Source organism: Nelumbo nucifera, chromosome 6, assembly GCF_055504915.1.
Source record: "Nelumbo nucifera cultivar China Antique chromosome 6, China Antique-T2T, whole genome shotgun sequence".
Lineage (NCBI taxonomy): Eukaryota > Viridiplantae > Streptophyta > Magnoliopsida > Proteales > Nelumbonaceae > Nelumbo > Nelumbo nucifera.
In genome coordinates, this window is record NC_142654.1 from 15,155,851 (window position 1) to 15,170,289 (window position 14,439).

General features: G+C 37.0%; 1 protein-coding gene across 1 annotated transcript; it reads left to right on the forward strand.

Annotated features, from left to right (window-relative positions):
- Positions 1 to 887: 887 nt before the first annotated feature.
- LOC104589870 (2-Cys peroxiredoxin BAS1, chloroplastic) lies at positions 888 to 11,567 on the forward strand. The gene is made up of 7 exons (XM_088889713.1): positions 888 to 1,266; positions 3,047 to 3,121; positions 6,591 to 6,672; positions 6,771 to 6,850; positions 9,133 to 9,258; positions 11,044 to 11,157; positions 11,305 to 11,567. The coding sequence occupies exons 1-7, from the start codon at positions 1,039 to 1,041 to the stop codon at positions 11,419 to 11,421; spliced, it is 822 nt and encodes a 273-aa protein (XP_088745839.1). The 5' UTR covers positions 888 to 1,038; the 3' UTR covers positions 11,422 to 11,567.
- The last annotated feature ends 2,872 nt before the right edge of the window (positions 11,568 to 14,439 follow it).

The following is a 14,439-nucleotide window of genomic DNA, read 5'->3' on the forward strand; positions in this document are numbered from 1 at the left end:
AGGTTCATCAAGAGCATGGAGGAACAAGGAAAAAGAGAGGGTTTCCCCCGTGGACCGACCCATGACGAGATCCTATTCGCAGGTCCATAGCATTTGTTAATTTAGAAAAGAACCGGTGGTTAATCGAATTGATCGATATATATATATATTATTTTTAATATATGTCACATATTTTTTATATATTATATAAATATGCATATATTATATTTATAATAATTTATTTATAAATATATTATATATCGTTTATTATTTATAACATAATATTATACATATGTTTATATAGTAGATATTATAAATATAAAAAACTGAAAAACCAAAACCAATGGACCGATTAACCAATAATACCGATTCAATTTGAAACAATTGTCCAGGGCTCGATTAACCGAACCGTGGACACCCCTAGGCAAGAAGAGTCATGTTCCAGCAATCCTGAAAAATCACATCCAAGGATGACAGATTTCGAATACTTGATGGAACAACTGCTATAGCATTTGAGACATAGTCCTTTGAATCCAAGGAACTTGATCAATTTTTTTTGGCTAGAATTCATGAAAACTAAGAACCCCACTTAATGAGACAAATCTAACAAATTTGAGGTAGTGGATTTCCAGAAAAACGAGTTAGATGAGCGGATAGACTAAGGGAAGAAATTATCATTCTTTCAGATAATTTGTATTGTTCATCTAAGAAATCTCCAAGCAATTTGTGGAATGTGCATGTAGGCGCTCTGTGAGGTTGGTGTGAAGAGTGCCCCCGTAAGCAGTAAGCTGTAACTATAAGCATCCAGCGGATTGCGGAATGCAGGAATGGTAGGGCCCTTAGATTCCTCTAGAACATTTCAAATATTTTGATGACGATAATACCCTCGGTACCTCACCTGAATTTCGGCTGTCCAAAATCTGTGGAGCCGGTTCTCTGATATTTAAACGGGTCCGATGTCCGAACTCTCTACTTATCCACTCGTCTATCTTTTCTCCATCAAAGGGACTGTGAGAAAGTGTGTTAGCTGAGACTAGAGGGAGAGTTGCGATAGACGCCATGGCCTGCTCAGCTCCTGCTATTCTCTCTTCCAAACCTAGCGCCTTCTCCTGCAAATCTGAGATGCCCCTGGCATCTATTTCTCCATCGAAGCCGTTCGCCCAGAGGCAGAGCCTAACAATTCCTAAGAGCTTCAACGGTCTCAGGAAACCCTTCCAGTCTCGCGCGTCTCGACCAATCTCTACTCGAAGTTCTTCTTCAAGGAGGAGTTTCGTTGTCAATGCTTCTGTAAGACAATCTTGCGGTTTCTAGTTTTGGTTAATTTTTATTTTGTTGCAAGTCTACTGTGTTCTGGGAAATCTGGCTTGGTTGAAGGCTATTTTGGAACTCAGATGAGGATGAATTAATTATTACTATTCTATGTCATAAACTCATAATGTGCGTTCTATTGGGATTTACGCTTTTAATTTTGCCTTTGCGGTGATGAACTAGATTGTAAGGAACTTAAGTGAAGATGGACTACCTATTATCGTTCCATGTTAAAATGCGTATCCTCTTATATTATCGTTTTCAATGTTCTTTATTCATGCTGAATTGATGTTTTTCAAACTCCAGTGAATATGTTGTCACTATCACAGTTCCGTCTGTGCTTGGAATTACATGTTTGGATGATTTCTTCTTATATCAAATATGATTTTCTACTTTCATGATTTTCTTGGGTAGTACTTAATGGTTAATGCCATAAATAAGGAGAAGAAGAGCCATATTTTGAAAAGGTCCTGATCTTCCCTTAAACGAACATTGAATATGATCAACTTTCATTTTTCTGTCATCAAGTTTGGTACTACTTTCTAGTTGAAATTTTGTGATTAAGATTTACTCGTTTGGATGATTCCTTTAATCCTTTCTATATCAAGTAGATTTTTCTACTTTCTTGATTTCCTTGGGTATTAATTGGTGCCATACATCAGGAGGAAAACCATCTTTTGAAGAAATGATGACCTTCCAGTGAACAAAAATTGCATTTGGTTGTTCAATCAAAGTTCAAGAAAATGTTTGAAGACTTTGTGTAACTCGCATCTTTGAGTTCTTATGTTATTCTTTCTATGTCTTGTTATTAATGCCTTAAATGGACTGTGCTTTTGTTATTATTAGTATTGCTATTATTGTTTTAATGGTGAGCGGTGACAATTAAAGTTTGTATCGAAGTAACAAAGTAAGAGATATTAAAAAGAGATGATACATTAGAAACCAAACAAAAACACGGGACTGTCTGAAGCTGTACAAATGTAACAGCCATAGAAAGCACTTCATAGCAATGTTGACTAGCCATACATTCCATCCTGATTAACCCTCTACCAAGCTAACTTATCAGGAATTCCATTCCAATCCTCGGAGAATGGAGATATGTCTTAAGACATGATTGCAATATCTAAAGACGAATTGTATTTCCATAAGCATGAAAGACTGTTTCCATGGGCCTTCCCTAAACCCTTTGGCCCTGTGTGATGGTTTTTGTGGGCTCACCTTTATCAGGATCAATGTTGGATGTTTTGTGACGGGACTTTAGTATTTAGTACTCATAAGTTGTTCCTTGTAACAAGTATTTAGTCAACTCAAACAATGTATTTTTAGCAGATATGCCATTTGAGCAACTTCCACTGTTTGCCTTATGCTTTTCATATCTTGGAGTCCAAAATTGTTGAGCGAAAGATGTTGACACGTTTCTTCTTTATTTTTTGATAAAAGAATGTTTAGTCCTTGGTATGTGTTTCCCAATCTCCTCGGAGTAAAAGGGTTCATAAAGGGGATCTTTTTGAGAGCCAAAATTCTGCACTAAGTTCTATATATGCCCAGAAAGAACAAATAAGTGAAAAAACATCTTCATATCTGTAGATGCATGTTCATTATGACAGGCATTTAATAAATGCTTTAGGTATTTATTATTTACATCTATGTCTGTAATTTTCCTTTATGTTTTACAAGTTCACTTTTTTCGCCTCATTTATTTCTGTCCTTGATATGCTTTAGTTAATATATGCTTTGCCTCCACTATTTTTTTGCACAGAGTGAACTTCCATTGGTTGGAAATGCAGCACCTGATTTTGAAGCAGAAGCAGTCTTTGACCAGGAATTCATCAAGGTATGTTCTAGGAGCAAATGATTGGAGTTGACCAAGGCTCTTCTTGGTACAACAACCTGCAATGATCATCTTCCTAGTTAGGGATGGAAGTTTCTACCCTGCCTGGTGGGTACTCACCCCTACCTGTCCCATCGTGGCGTGTTTTTTTACTTGAAAAAGGGATTTTGGGGTGGGGACGGGTTTTAGGATTTTATAACCTGTACGGGTATGGGTAGGGTATGGTATTAGGCTAAACCTGACCCTCCCTGACCTGCATATTGTTGGAAGGCATATGAACTTATGCGTTAGGTGTTATGTTTAATAATATTTTGAATTTTATGTGAAGAATGATTATTAATTTGAGTTTTCTACATGTTTTAATCAAATGATTGGAAAATTTGATTTTTTTAATGTTATTTTATTTGTTTATTGCTTATATATAATAGGAAATAATGGGAATTAGATGCTGGTTCTAGACCTAACCTGCCAATCCGATCCACCCCACCCTCAAATGCGGGGAGGATACGGTCACGGGGGAGGGGGGTTGCATTTTCACATGCGGGAAGGGTTTGGATTATGAAAATCCAACCTGTTACAGGTTTGGGGGAGGGTATGGGTTCGGAGACCTAAGAAGGTGCGTAGGGTCCAGAATTTATGAAACACTCCCCGACCTGCATATTGTTGGAAGGCATATGAACTTATGCGTTAGGTGTTATGTTTAATAATATTTTGAATTTTATGTGAAGAATGATTATTAATTTGAGTTTTCTACATGTTTTAATCAAATGATCGGAAAATTTGATTTTTTAATGTTATTTTATTTGTTTATTGCTTATATATAATAGGAAATAATGGGAATTAGATGCTGGTTCTAGACCTAACCTGCCAATCCGATCCACCCCACCCTCAAATGTGGGGAGGATACGGTCACGGGGGAGGGGGGTTGCATTTTCACATGCGGGAAGGGTTTGGATTATGAAAATCCAACCTGTTACAGGTTTGGGGGAGGGTATGGGTTCGGAGACCTAAGAAGGTGGGTAGGGTCCAAAATTTATGAAACACTCCCCGAACCCCGTCCCATTTTCATCCCTATTCCTTTGTTTTGAAAAGAAACATCATTGCAATAAAAAGCTGAATACAATTGACAGAAGGTGTTAAGACAACACCTGGAGCAACACTATCCAATTACATCAGATCATAAAGCAAATAAAATAAAGAGAGAACGCACACTTCAAAGATCTTCCAGATAAACCTCAACTCCTTTTCCAGAACCACAGCCTCACAGAAGAAGCGCAATGCCAGCTCCCTGACACTTTAAACTTTAATCTTCTACTTCAAACACTTCTTCCTGTCTGTCTCCTTCCTCATTTCATGCCTCTACTCCTACTATGAACTTCTTTAGCCTCTCCTTCTTACTCCTTTTGAAAGCTTCAAATGCACATTTAGCAAGCTCTTCACCACCCCAAAAGAACAAACATAAGCTGTTGCTGACTTTGACATCTCTAGCAGCTTAACTCTCAATCTTCACAGAACCTCCCTTTTCTCCCTTGCAGTCTGGAATAACCTGATCAGATTTCTTCTATTCCAAACCTGCATCCTCCTTTTCAATATCCTCTGTCCCAACAATTAACTCTACCTTTTTCTCAGGTATCCCTAATGAATGAGTCACCCCCATCTGACACTCGAGTCTTGGAACTCCTCTGCTCAACTTTCTCTTTGATAAGAACCTTGAATTTCATTCCCTTTTTCTTGTAGACTTTCTTGAAATTGTTTGTTGGACCACCCTGACTAGACCCTCTTTTATCCTTGAAAAATTTTTTGTAACATGCACTATCGGCTTAGTTTGGAAGGAGTACAAATACAAATATGTAACGTGCAAAACCTTATATTTTGTATTACTTTATATGTATTTGCACTGTACATATTTGTATTCGTACTCTTGCCAAACTGAGCCATTTGGAATTTTTTTGCAACTCGAGTTTTCTACAACACTTTTGTCTCACTTGTGAAGCCATCTGAAATCACATTCCTCTTTTCCGACCCAGATCGACTCCCAACCTAGTGACCTATCAACCACCACTAAAGTTCTTGAAAAGTCCTCCCAGTCTCTTAGTGCACCACTCTCTTCAACTTTACCAACATCCTCGTGGTCACAAACAACTTCTGGACTACCCTCTTCAGCCCTTTCAACTACCCCCTATCTCCGTCTCCTTTTTTTAACACTCTCCCTTCCCTTGAACCTTCTTTCTCTTTTCCTGCCATCTCTGCCTCCTCTTTCTCTTTCCACTCTTCAATCCTTGCAACATTCTGATGAGCTGAAACCCTCCCTTGCAACACTCCATCTTGAAACTCGATCCAAAGGCTGTGCTTGGTTTAAAGGAAAAAGTAGGGAAAGTTAGGGAAACCTTTACAAACCTTGTAGGTTTCCCCATCTTTCCTTTCCTTTCCCTAACTTTTCCTTCAAACCAAACATTGCCAAAAAGAACCCTCAAAACAGATCCTACCTGCTGACTGTGCATCTCCCTAGTCGCCTAAAATCCTTCCTATCCCTAACTATGTGCATTTGAGTGACTTGACAAGGGTTTTATTCTTTTTTCTATCAATCATGTAGGCTTTTATTCTTGGGTTGTTTTAATTTAAAATTCAGTTTTGACTTCTCAATTCAACTCATCCTTAATCCCAACCATTTGGGATCAATTACAGGATTTCTGCCCCACAACACAACTATGCTTTGTCAAGAGCCATGCTTTCTGTCAAATTGTATTTTGCAAGTCCTTAAATGATTTCCACCAGTCCTTTCCATTGTTCTCCCTCTACTTGTAGCAAGCTACTTCTCACAGGTGCAGTCATTGGTTCTGTTCATATGATCAAATCATCTATTGATTTTCCCTCATCCTGTCAGTAATTGGAGTTACTCTTAAGTCCTTTTTAATGGCTTGTTTATGATTCTGTCCTTTCTTGCCTTGCCCACTAATCCATCTCAGCATCCTCAGTTCATTATTGCCATTTTTTGAACATGTTATTTATTTGAATGCCTAACACTTTTTTTAAAATTTATTTTATTTTTTTTTAAATTTATTTAGCAGTGCTGGTTTTAATGCGTCCTATAGAACTTTCCTTTTAGTCTCACTATGGGTCATACAGCATAGTGAATGCACCTCTCCACCTCAACCACCTTTCTCTAATTCTATAGGTTACATCCTCTTTAGTTTCTCTCACATTATGGATCATTATGGATCCAAGGTGTCAGAAGTGGTATTTGACAGTGTGACAGCTATGCAGGTAAAACTATTCTGGATCATTTAATAATACACATGCTAATTATGTGGTACACATACATGATTGTTGATTTGATTATCATTTGAAATTAACTTATAATCCAGAAAAATTGAAACATGATTGGCACAAGAAAGTTTAAACTGTCATTGAAATACTTAAGTACTATTATTAATTCTTGATTGTATTCCTAACTAGGGGCTTCCAATTACAGGTGAAGCTGTCTGATTACATTGGGAAGAAATATGTGATTCTATTTTTCTATCCTTTGGATTTTACATTTGTATGTCCAACTGGTGAGTTCCACAAACACAAAAGGCTAATTGAATGTGTGATATGCTTTCTCACTTACCTTTTTCTTTTTACCCCTTTCCCTTTTCTTCATTGCTTGCAGAGATTACTGCTTTCAGTGATAGATATGCCGATTTTGAGAAGTTAAACACAGAAATACTGGGTGTTTCCATTGACAGTGTAGTAAGTGATCCTCCACACCTTCACCCTCCAAAACAGGAATTACTAAAATATTTTGATGTCATCATCCTGTAAAGTCGTTCTGGTTATTTTCTTGATGCATTGTATAATATTTTGCTACATTGCAAGATTTTTTATAACGGAGATCAACCATTTGATCATGCATGCTGTACTTGTTTACTTGCAAGATCCAAAGTCATCCATTAATGATTTCTCTCTGTGAATCCCTCAGTAGTAGATTGATAATCTTTTAATCATCATCCATGCCTTATCCCAGCTATATGGGGTTGGCTACATGAATCCTGTTTCACCAATCTATTCTATTGATAATCTTTTAATAGTTTTTTGAATTGATAATTTTATACATATCTGCATTTTCTATTTCCATGTTTATAAAATGGGAATTTTGCAGTGGAAAAGGACAGAAGGGCCATTACCCAATGGTGGTCTCAGCTATCTGGGGTCTTTGGAATGGTACACTGGATATGGACCTAAGGTGGCTGATCTTCGATTCAAAACTGCATTTTCATGCTTGTTATCCCAAGATTTTTCCAGAGCACCATGAAATTGCCCCTTATGTGAAAATTATAGCTATAGATTGATGATAAGGTGTTAGCAATTTCCTCTTATGGACTAGCCAACACTTTGGCAAAGCAAGGGGCTTTAGGGAGAATTTGTTCTGGGCTGCTTTCTAAATTCTAACTATTTGCTAAAGTGTGGGGTCGGCCCCTGTTTTTGGGTGGTTGACAGCTGTAATTCTTATAACTTCTCCTTTAATGCAGCTAAATGTTTCCAATAAAAGGGTGTTATTTAGCAACACAGTATCTTTTTGGGTTGTATGATATACTTTTCCAAAATCCAAATACCATGTCCTTATCAATGGTTTTATGTTTACTTAAAAAGATTTTATATTCCTTGTAGCTCTATCTGTTCTTATTTGATAGAGTGGTCGTTTTATTACTTCCTGCAAAAAATACTGGAGGTTAGTTTAGGTTTGTATCCAGTCTTCCCCTCCCATGACCATGGATTACTAGGACCAGCATTGGGTAATGGCCTATGCTTTGGCTGATACACTTACAAGACAAGGGTTCATTAGGGAACAAATGTTTTGGGGGGTAACAAATAGGGGTTATATGTAAATGATAAACATGAAATGAAGGTAGAGGTTAGGTGGTGAAGACCAGCCTAACAAAAAGGGCATCTCGTTAGTACATTTTACATGATATTCTTTTTTCAATATCAATAAAGTCCCATCATTAACAGGGATAGCTTAGTGCAGGGATCAGTGGACTTGGATTTCTTAGTATAATTCTTTGTTCTATTTCTATATAACTGGAATTCTCCTACTTACCTCTCTAGTTATCTTCCACCCTTCATTGTTTTGGACGATTGGTTTGTTTTGAGTGAAACCGTTTACTGTTGCAAATAAAAGAAAACAAAAAGAAAGAGTGCACTGTATAATCTTGTGAAGTGTGCAATTGAATACTGTTCTTATTTTCTTTAGGGATAAGTGGACTGCAATCCACCTCAGAAATCTGAATCGCAGCCCCCTCCTAATCTACTAGTAGCCCCCCTATAAACCACATCCTGCCCGTGAATTTGGCATCAATCCATGGGCAGGATTCAGTCCACCCCTAGAAATCCTAGCTCCACCCTAGGGGTGGACTGAACTATATAAACTCCTTTTCTTTATTCTCGAACTTACTGTACTATTACATATACTATTTGCGAAATAATGTATATATAAAAAGAAAAAGAAAAAGAAACCTGCTGTTGTATCAAGGTGTTGGGCTGGATTTGCATTTTGCAGTCATTTGGTTGAGAATTCTCAAGGGCTGCATGAAGCCTTTTCTGACTCAAATAAATTTGGAAAATGTCTAAATATTATTTTCTTTGGAGGATTAGATTGTTCTTTCAGCTGGAATGTTGATTTTTTCTATTTCTTGTGTTTTGATGGTGATATCTCATTCTTCTTGTAGTTTTCACATCTTGCATGGGTCCAAACAGATAGGAAGTCAGGTGGACTTGGTGATCTGAAATAATGTATATATAAAAAGAAAAAGAAAAAGAAACCTGCTGTTGTATCAAGGTGTTGGGCTGGATTTGCATTTTGCAGTCATTTGGTTGAGAATTCTCAAGGGCTGCATGAAGCCTTTTCTGACTCAAATAAATTTGAAAAATGTCTAAATATTATTTTCTTTGGAGGATTAGATTGTTCTTTCAGCTGGAATGTTGATTTTTTCTATTTCTTGTGTTTTGATGGTGATATCTCATTCTTCTTGTAGTTTTCACATCTTGCATGGGTCCAAACAGATAGGAAGTCAGGTGGACTTGGTGATCTGAAGTATCCGTTGATTTCTGATGTGACTAAATCAATTTCAAAATCTTATGGTGTACTGATTCCAGACCAGGTATGTTGTTACTCTATCCTGGCACAGGATATTTAATTAGTTTCTTCCTGATCCAGTATCTTAGTTCATAAAAGAAGAGTTAAAAGATTTTTTGTCAACAAAATATCTAGTATTAACTATTTTCTGTCTAGGAATGTGGTCACATGACCCTACGCTAACAATAATTCACTTGGTAGATATATCTATTGTATAATTTGAATAATTTCACTTCATGGCTGTTGAACTGCTGATGGTCTGGTTGCCCAGCTCAATGATCCGTTTTCTTCTACTTATATTTAAATTGATCATTTTATTTCTTATGTTTTACAAATGATAGAAATGGATCACACTTTACTCTTTATTTCAGAGTGAACTTCATGAGTTACTTATTCCTCTTGTTTTCTTCTCTTTGGATCCATGCTATAAGTTGCTTCTGATACATGCTAAATAAATTTGCATGGCCAGTCACTGGCAACAGCTCTGTTATGAAGTGTATGCAGAAGTAATCTGGCTGTGTAGGGGTTGGAATCTCAACATTTGATTGATTGACTAGCGATGGGCTTTGACTGCTTTTCTAGCATCCTGTTGATCTGTCATTGTTTTACTACAGTGTGTGTCATTGTTTTGTTGAGATGGTTTCCTCGAGAAAACAGACTCCACTTAATTAATTTGTTTTCAGTAATTCACAACCCAAGAGCAGTGGGAACCAAGGTTCAAAGTATCGATGCAGGATGATATGCCGTTATGCCGGTAGGGCGTATCGGCCTAGGTTTTATTTATTTATTTTTTTAAACTGGTTCAGAGGGGTCGGTTTGAGGCCTGGCTACCCTCTGAACCATGGTCTGGCCCGATACAACCCCTGGAGGGGCGTATTGGAAAGCCATCGGCATGATATGTATCGGCCAATACGGGCCAATACGTATCGATACTTTGAACCTTGGTGGGAACCTTTTCTTAGTTGTCTATCTTCATTTTCCCCACATATTATGTCAGCAATAGGTTACCTAAAAGATGTTCCCCACTGGGATGATAACTTGTTTCCAGGTTCTGGGAGATTCTTTCCAGCTTCCAATATCAGTATCCTGGCAATATACAGTTTCCAAAGCTTTGTGGAGCAAATGTGTTGCTGGTGGAAACTGCCATGTAGAAAACAGGAAATGACTACACCAACATACCCTAGGTTGTCAACTTACATTTGAGTGAAGCAATAATCAGTTCTTTCAAGATTTAATTTATTTTCTATATGACAAATTCCAACCAAGAGGAAGTGTCAGATCATTCTGTTTTTCATCATATGATATTTTGTTTGTGGTTTTAATGTCTTAACAAGTTATGGGGTACATGTCTTGTCTATTGAATGACATTCCTCAAAGCTTGTTTCCTTTTTTTAAGTCGTATATTACTACATGAAAACATATTTAATTTTACTAGTGCTAGTGTCGTTGTAGTGTACCCCCTGAATCACAGCAAGCGACACCCTCTGGCAGTTCTAATAACATGGTAGTTTACCAAATCCCTGAATCACAAGAGGATATAAATGTTGAAACAAAACCCCTTGTTTACGAGTTACGACTGGCCTTACATTTCAGGCCCCTTTTTATCTTCCAGTCCAATATTTGGAATTTACTCCGAACCCAAAGCAACCCCAATACTTGATCTTAAAAAGAGGGGCCCCATAACGTGAACATCGCATCGAGAGGATTCTCTCAATATCATAATTGAAGCTGATTTATCTCCAGTCAATATGGGTTCTTTCTTGCCATTTAAGAAGTCTGTTTTCATCTAAGCATAAATTTTTCGATACAGGGAATTGCGCTTAGGGGATTATTCATCATTGACAAGGAAGGAATTATTCAACACTCAACCATTAATAATCTAGCCATTGGCCGCAGTGTTGATGAGACAATGAGAACACTCCAGGTATTAATATTTAATGTACTAAATAGAGAGAGAGAGAGAGAGAGAGAGAGAGAGAGAGAGAGAGAGAGAGGAACTTTCAATTTCTTGATGTATATGATTTATTTACAGTAATCAGTACTGTTGTTTTTTTTTCATCTACTTTCACAGGCACTGCAATATGTCCAAGAGAACCCAGATGAGGTATGTCCAGCTGGGTGGAAGCCTGGTGAGAAATCCATGAAACCAGATCCCAAGCTCAGCAAAGAGTACTTCGCGGCAATATGAGGAAAATAAATCAGGGCGCTTCTTCATATGATCTACATTGTCATTTGGGAGCTCCAACGGAGTTTTGTTTTCTTGTACTGACTCCTAGATTTGTGCGTGTTTAGAGTAGCAATACATGAAAATAAGTCCATGGGACATTTTTATCCCTTCGTTTAGAGTTCTCCTTTTGTGTGGCTTATGTTATGTTGGTGTTCACCTACTTCATGCAACAAGAAAAAACCAGAGAAAATATCTAATTATTACGAAACTACTAACAGCCAGGGAAATTTTTGGCCGTTTTATTTAAAGATGAAGAAATATATTAGCTGGGAGAAATATATACATAATGTCTTACATCTGGGATCCCTGAAGGGTAAGTATCAAACAAAAAACTGTCCTGTATATGGTTTTAGCTTGATGAACTATTCTGTGAGCAGGAACATTAAAAGAGCGATTAATAAAACAAAAGTGCACAGAGAGAAAGGAGGATAATTTCTGTTTGGTCATCATCAAAAGTGCTAGGCACGACCAATGTATAGACGCTTGATTCTTTAGAGCATTGATCACTTGCTGGGAATCTGACTATCGTTTTTTGTAGTCTCTTGAAGCTTGTTGGATTCCCTGAAAGATGGCATATGATTCTTCTTCTTTAATTGATTTATTCAAAGACCTCTTCCTGCAATACAAAGACAATCCAAAGATGGAAGATATGCAAATAGTTCTATAGGAGAAGGTTGTTTGGTTAATAGTGCTTGCATCTGCAAATATAATACAGTTAGTAGCCTGATTTACAGTAATGAACTTTGGAGGAAGCATCTGTGTTATGTGGATATAGTTGTGTGAAAATTGAGGCGCTGAAAAACACTATTGATTTTGGTTATAATCGAATGAGGGTTTATAGATTTGTCTTTGAAACACTTTCATTTCAAGCCAATTAAATGTAGTATAATGCAAGGTTCAAAATATTGATACGTCCAATATGCCGGTATGGGCGTATTGGGCGAATTGATGCTGTATTTTTTTTTTAATTTTTTTTTTCTGAAATTGGTTTAGGGGGGCCAGTTTAGTTCTCCTCCACCCCCTGAACCGGTTAGACCCTCGATACACCCACTATAGGGGCGTATCGGAGGGGTCCCGGAATGATATGTATCGGCCGATACGGGCCGATATGTTTCGATACTTTGAACCTTGGTATAATGCAATGTCATACCAGCTTAAGGTTACTGGGACATTCAAAACAGAGATGGTTAACAGATTCTATATTATTTTGACACAAAACATAATTATGATGTTGCAAACTATCTAAAATCTTCTCCTTAACAGGAAGATAATCACGAATTAGTCTTCATGAAACAGTCGATATCGAGGAGGGATGGGAAGGGTCCAAGTCCATTTCAGGCACACCTTAAGATCATCCGTAGGTCTCTGTAGATGGGGAAGATGGAGATGTTTATAAGCTTCTTTAGTTGAAAACTTACATGAGGAGTGAAGAGTCCATGCCCAAGAGATTGAATTATCAGACGGTAAAATGAAAGTATTGAGAATATCTTGTATTTTAGACTGATCAAAATGAAGATTTAGATTGTTCATATCCTACGCACCGTTTGAAATTAGGTTGGAGAAAGGTCAGATTTTTTAGGTTGGGAGCTGTAGGTTGATTAATCATTTGGAAACCATATTGAATTGCTCAATTTTCTATTGGGAGGTGACTGAAATAAAAGAACCTACTTGTTGAGAAAGATCTCGAAGTTGAGGGATTGTTGATTTCTAATAAGAAAATGAACTTGAATGAGGAATGGCATAGGGGAAGACTTTATTATTTTAAAGATACTTTAATTTCCAGATTTGAGCCTAAACTGTTCATTAAGATACCACCAAGCTACTTTTAGAAGCAAGACTTTGTTTACAAGCTTAATACCTTAAAAGCCTAAACCTCCTAAGTTTCTAGGTTGAATTAGCTTGTTCCAAGAACACCAACGATAGGGGTAAGGATTGGAATCAGATCTAGCCCACCAGAAATTCCTAATGGTTTTCTCAATTTCATTAATAGTTTTGTTTGGAAACTGGGCAACACTTGTTGTATGGACAGGAATAACTTGAAGAACCGACTGAATGAGTATTCATTTACCTGCTTGGCTTAGAGCAGTAGCTTTCCATTTATTTAATTTTGATTTAATATTTTCCAAAACAAAAGAAAGCTGAGAATGCTTATTTCTTCCCTAGATTAGAGGAAGCCCTAAGTATTTTGAATTTACTTGAAGAGTTTTAATTTGGAATTGCCTTTTAATCATTCTCTCATGTATAGGATGAATGTTTTTACTAAAATAAATTCCAGATTTATCCAGGTTAATGAGTTGTCCTAAGGCTTCTTGAAATTTGTGTAAGATTTGTTTAAGGTTGCCTAAATCTTCTCGATGGTTTCGGAGAAAGAAAAGAAAATCATCATAAAAAAATAGTTGGGAAATAGGAGCCTCATTTGCTACCTAAATTCCTTTCAAGTTATTCTCTTGTTCACCTTTCAAAATCATTCTAGAAAGACATTCCATGCCTAGAATAAAAAGGTAAGGGGATAAAGGATCTCCCTGTCTAAGACCTATAGAGGGAGAGAATTTTCCTTCAGGTGATCCACTAAGGAGGACAAAAAAGGAGATAGAAGAGACACACTCTAATATGATTTGATAGAAATCTTCTGAGAACCCTAGAGCTTCTAGAACTTTTAGGAGAAAAAACCATTTAATCTTATCATAGGCTTTAGCCATGTCTAGTTTAATTGCCACAAACCATAACCCTCTTTTATGATTTTTAAGGAAATGAAACATTTTATGGGTTATGATGGTATTATCCATCATTTGTCTACTTGGGACAAAAGCAGCTTGGGTAGGGGCAATACACTTTTCGAGGATTGTACGAAGTCTATTTGCTAGGATTTTATCTATGACTTTATACGACACATTACAAAAATTGATAGGACGGAAGTCTTGGACTTTGGTACAATCTACCTTTTTGGGAATGAGATAGCTAAAAGTATGGTTCAGTCTT

Coding starts and splice junctions, on each gene's coding strand:
- LOC104589870 (XM_088889713.1), top strand. CDS start 1,039: ATGGCCTGCTCAGCTCCTGCTATTCTCTCTTCCAAACCTAGCGCCTTC. Junction 1,267..3,046: donor GTTTCGTTGTCAATGCTTCT/GTAAGACAATCT, acceptor TTTTTTGCACAG/AGTGAACTTCCATTGGTTGG. Junction 3,122..6,590: donor TTGACCAGGAATTCATCAAG/GTATGTTCTAGG, acceptor TTCCAATTACAG/GTGAAGCTGTCTGATTACAT.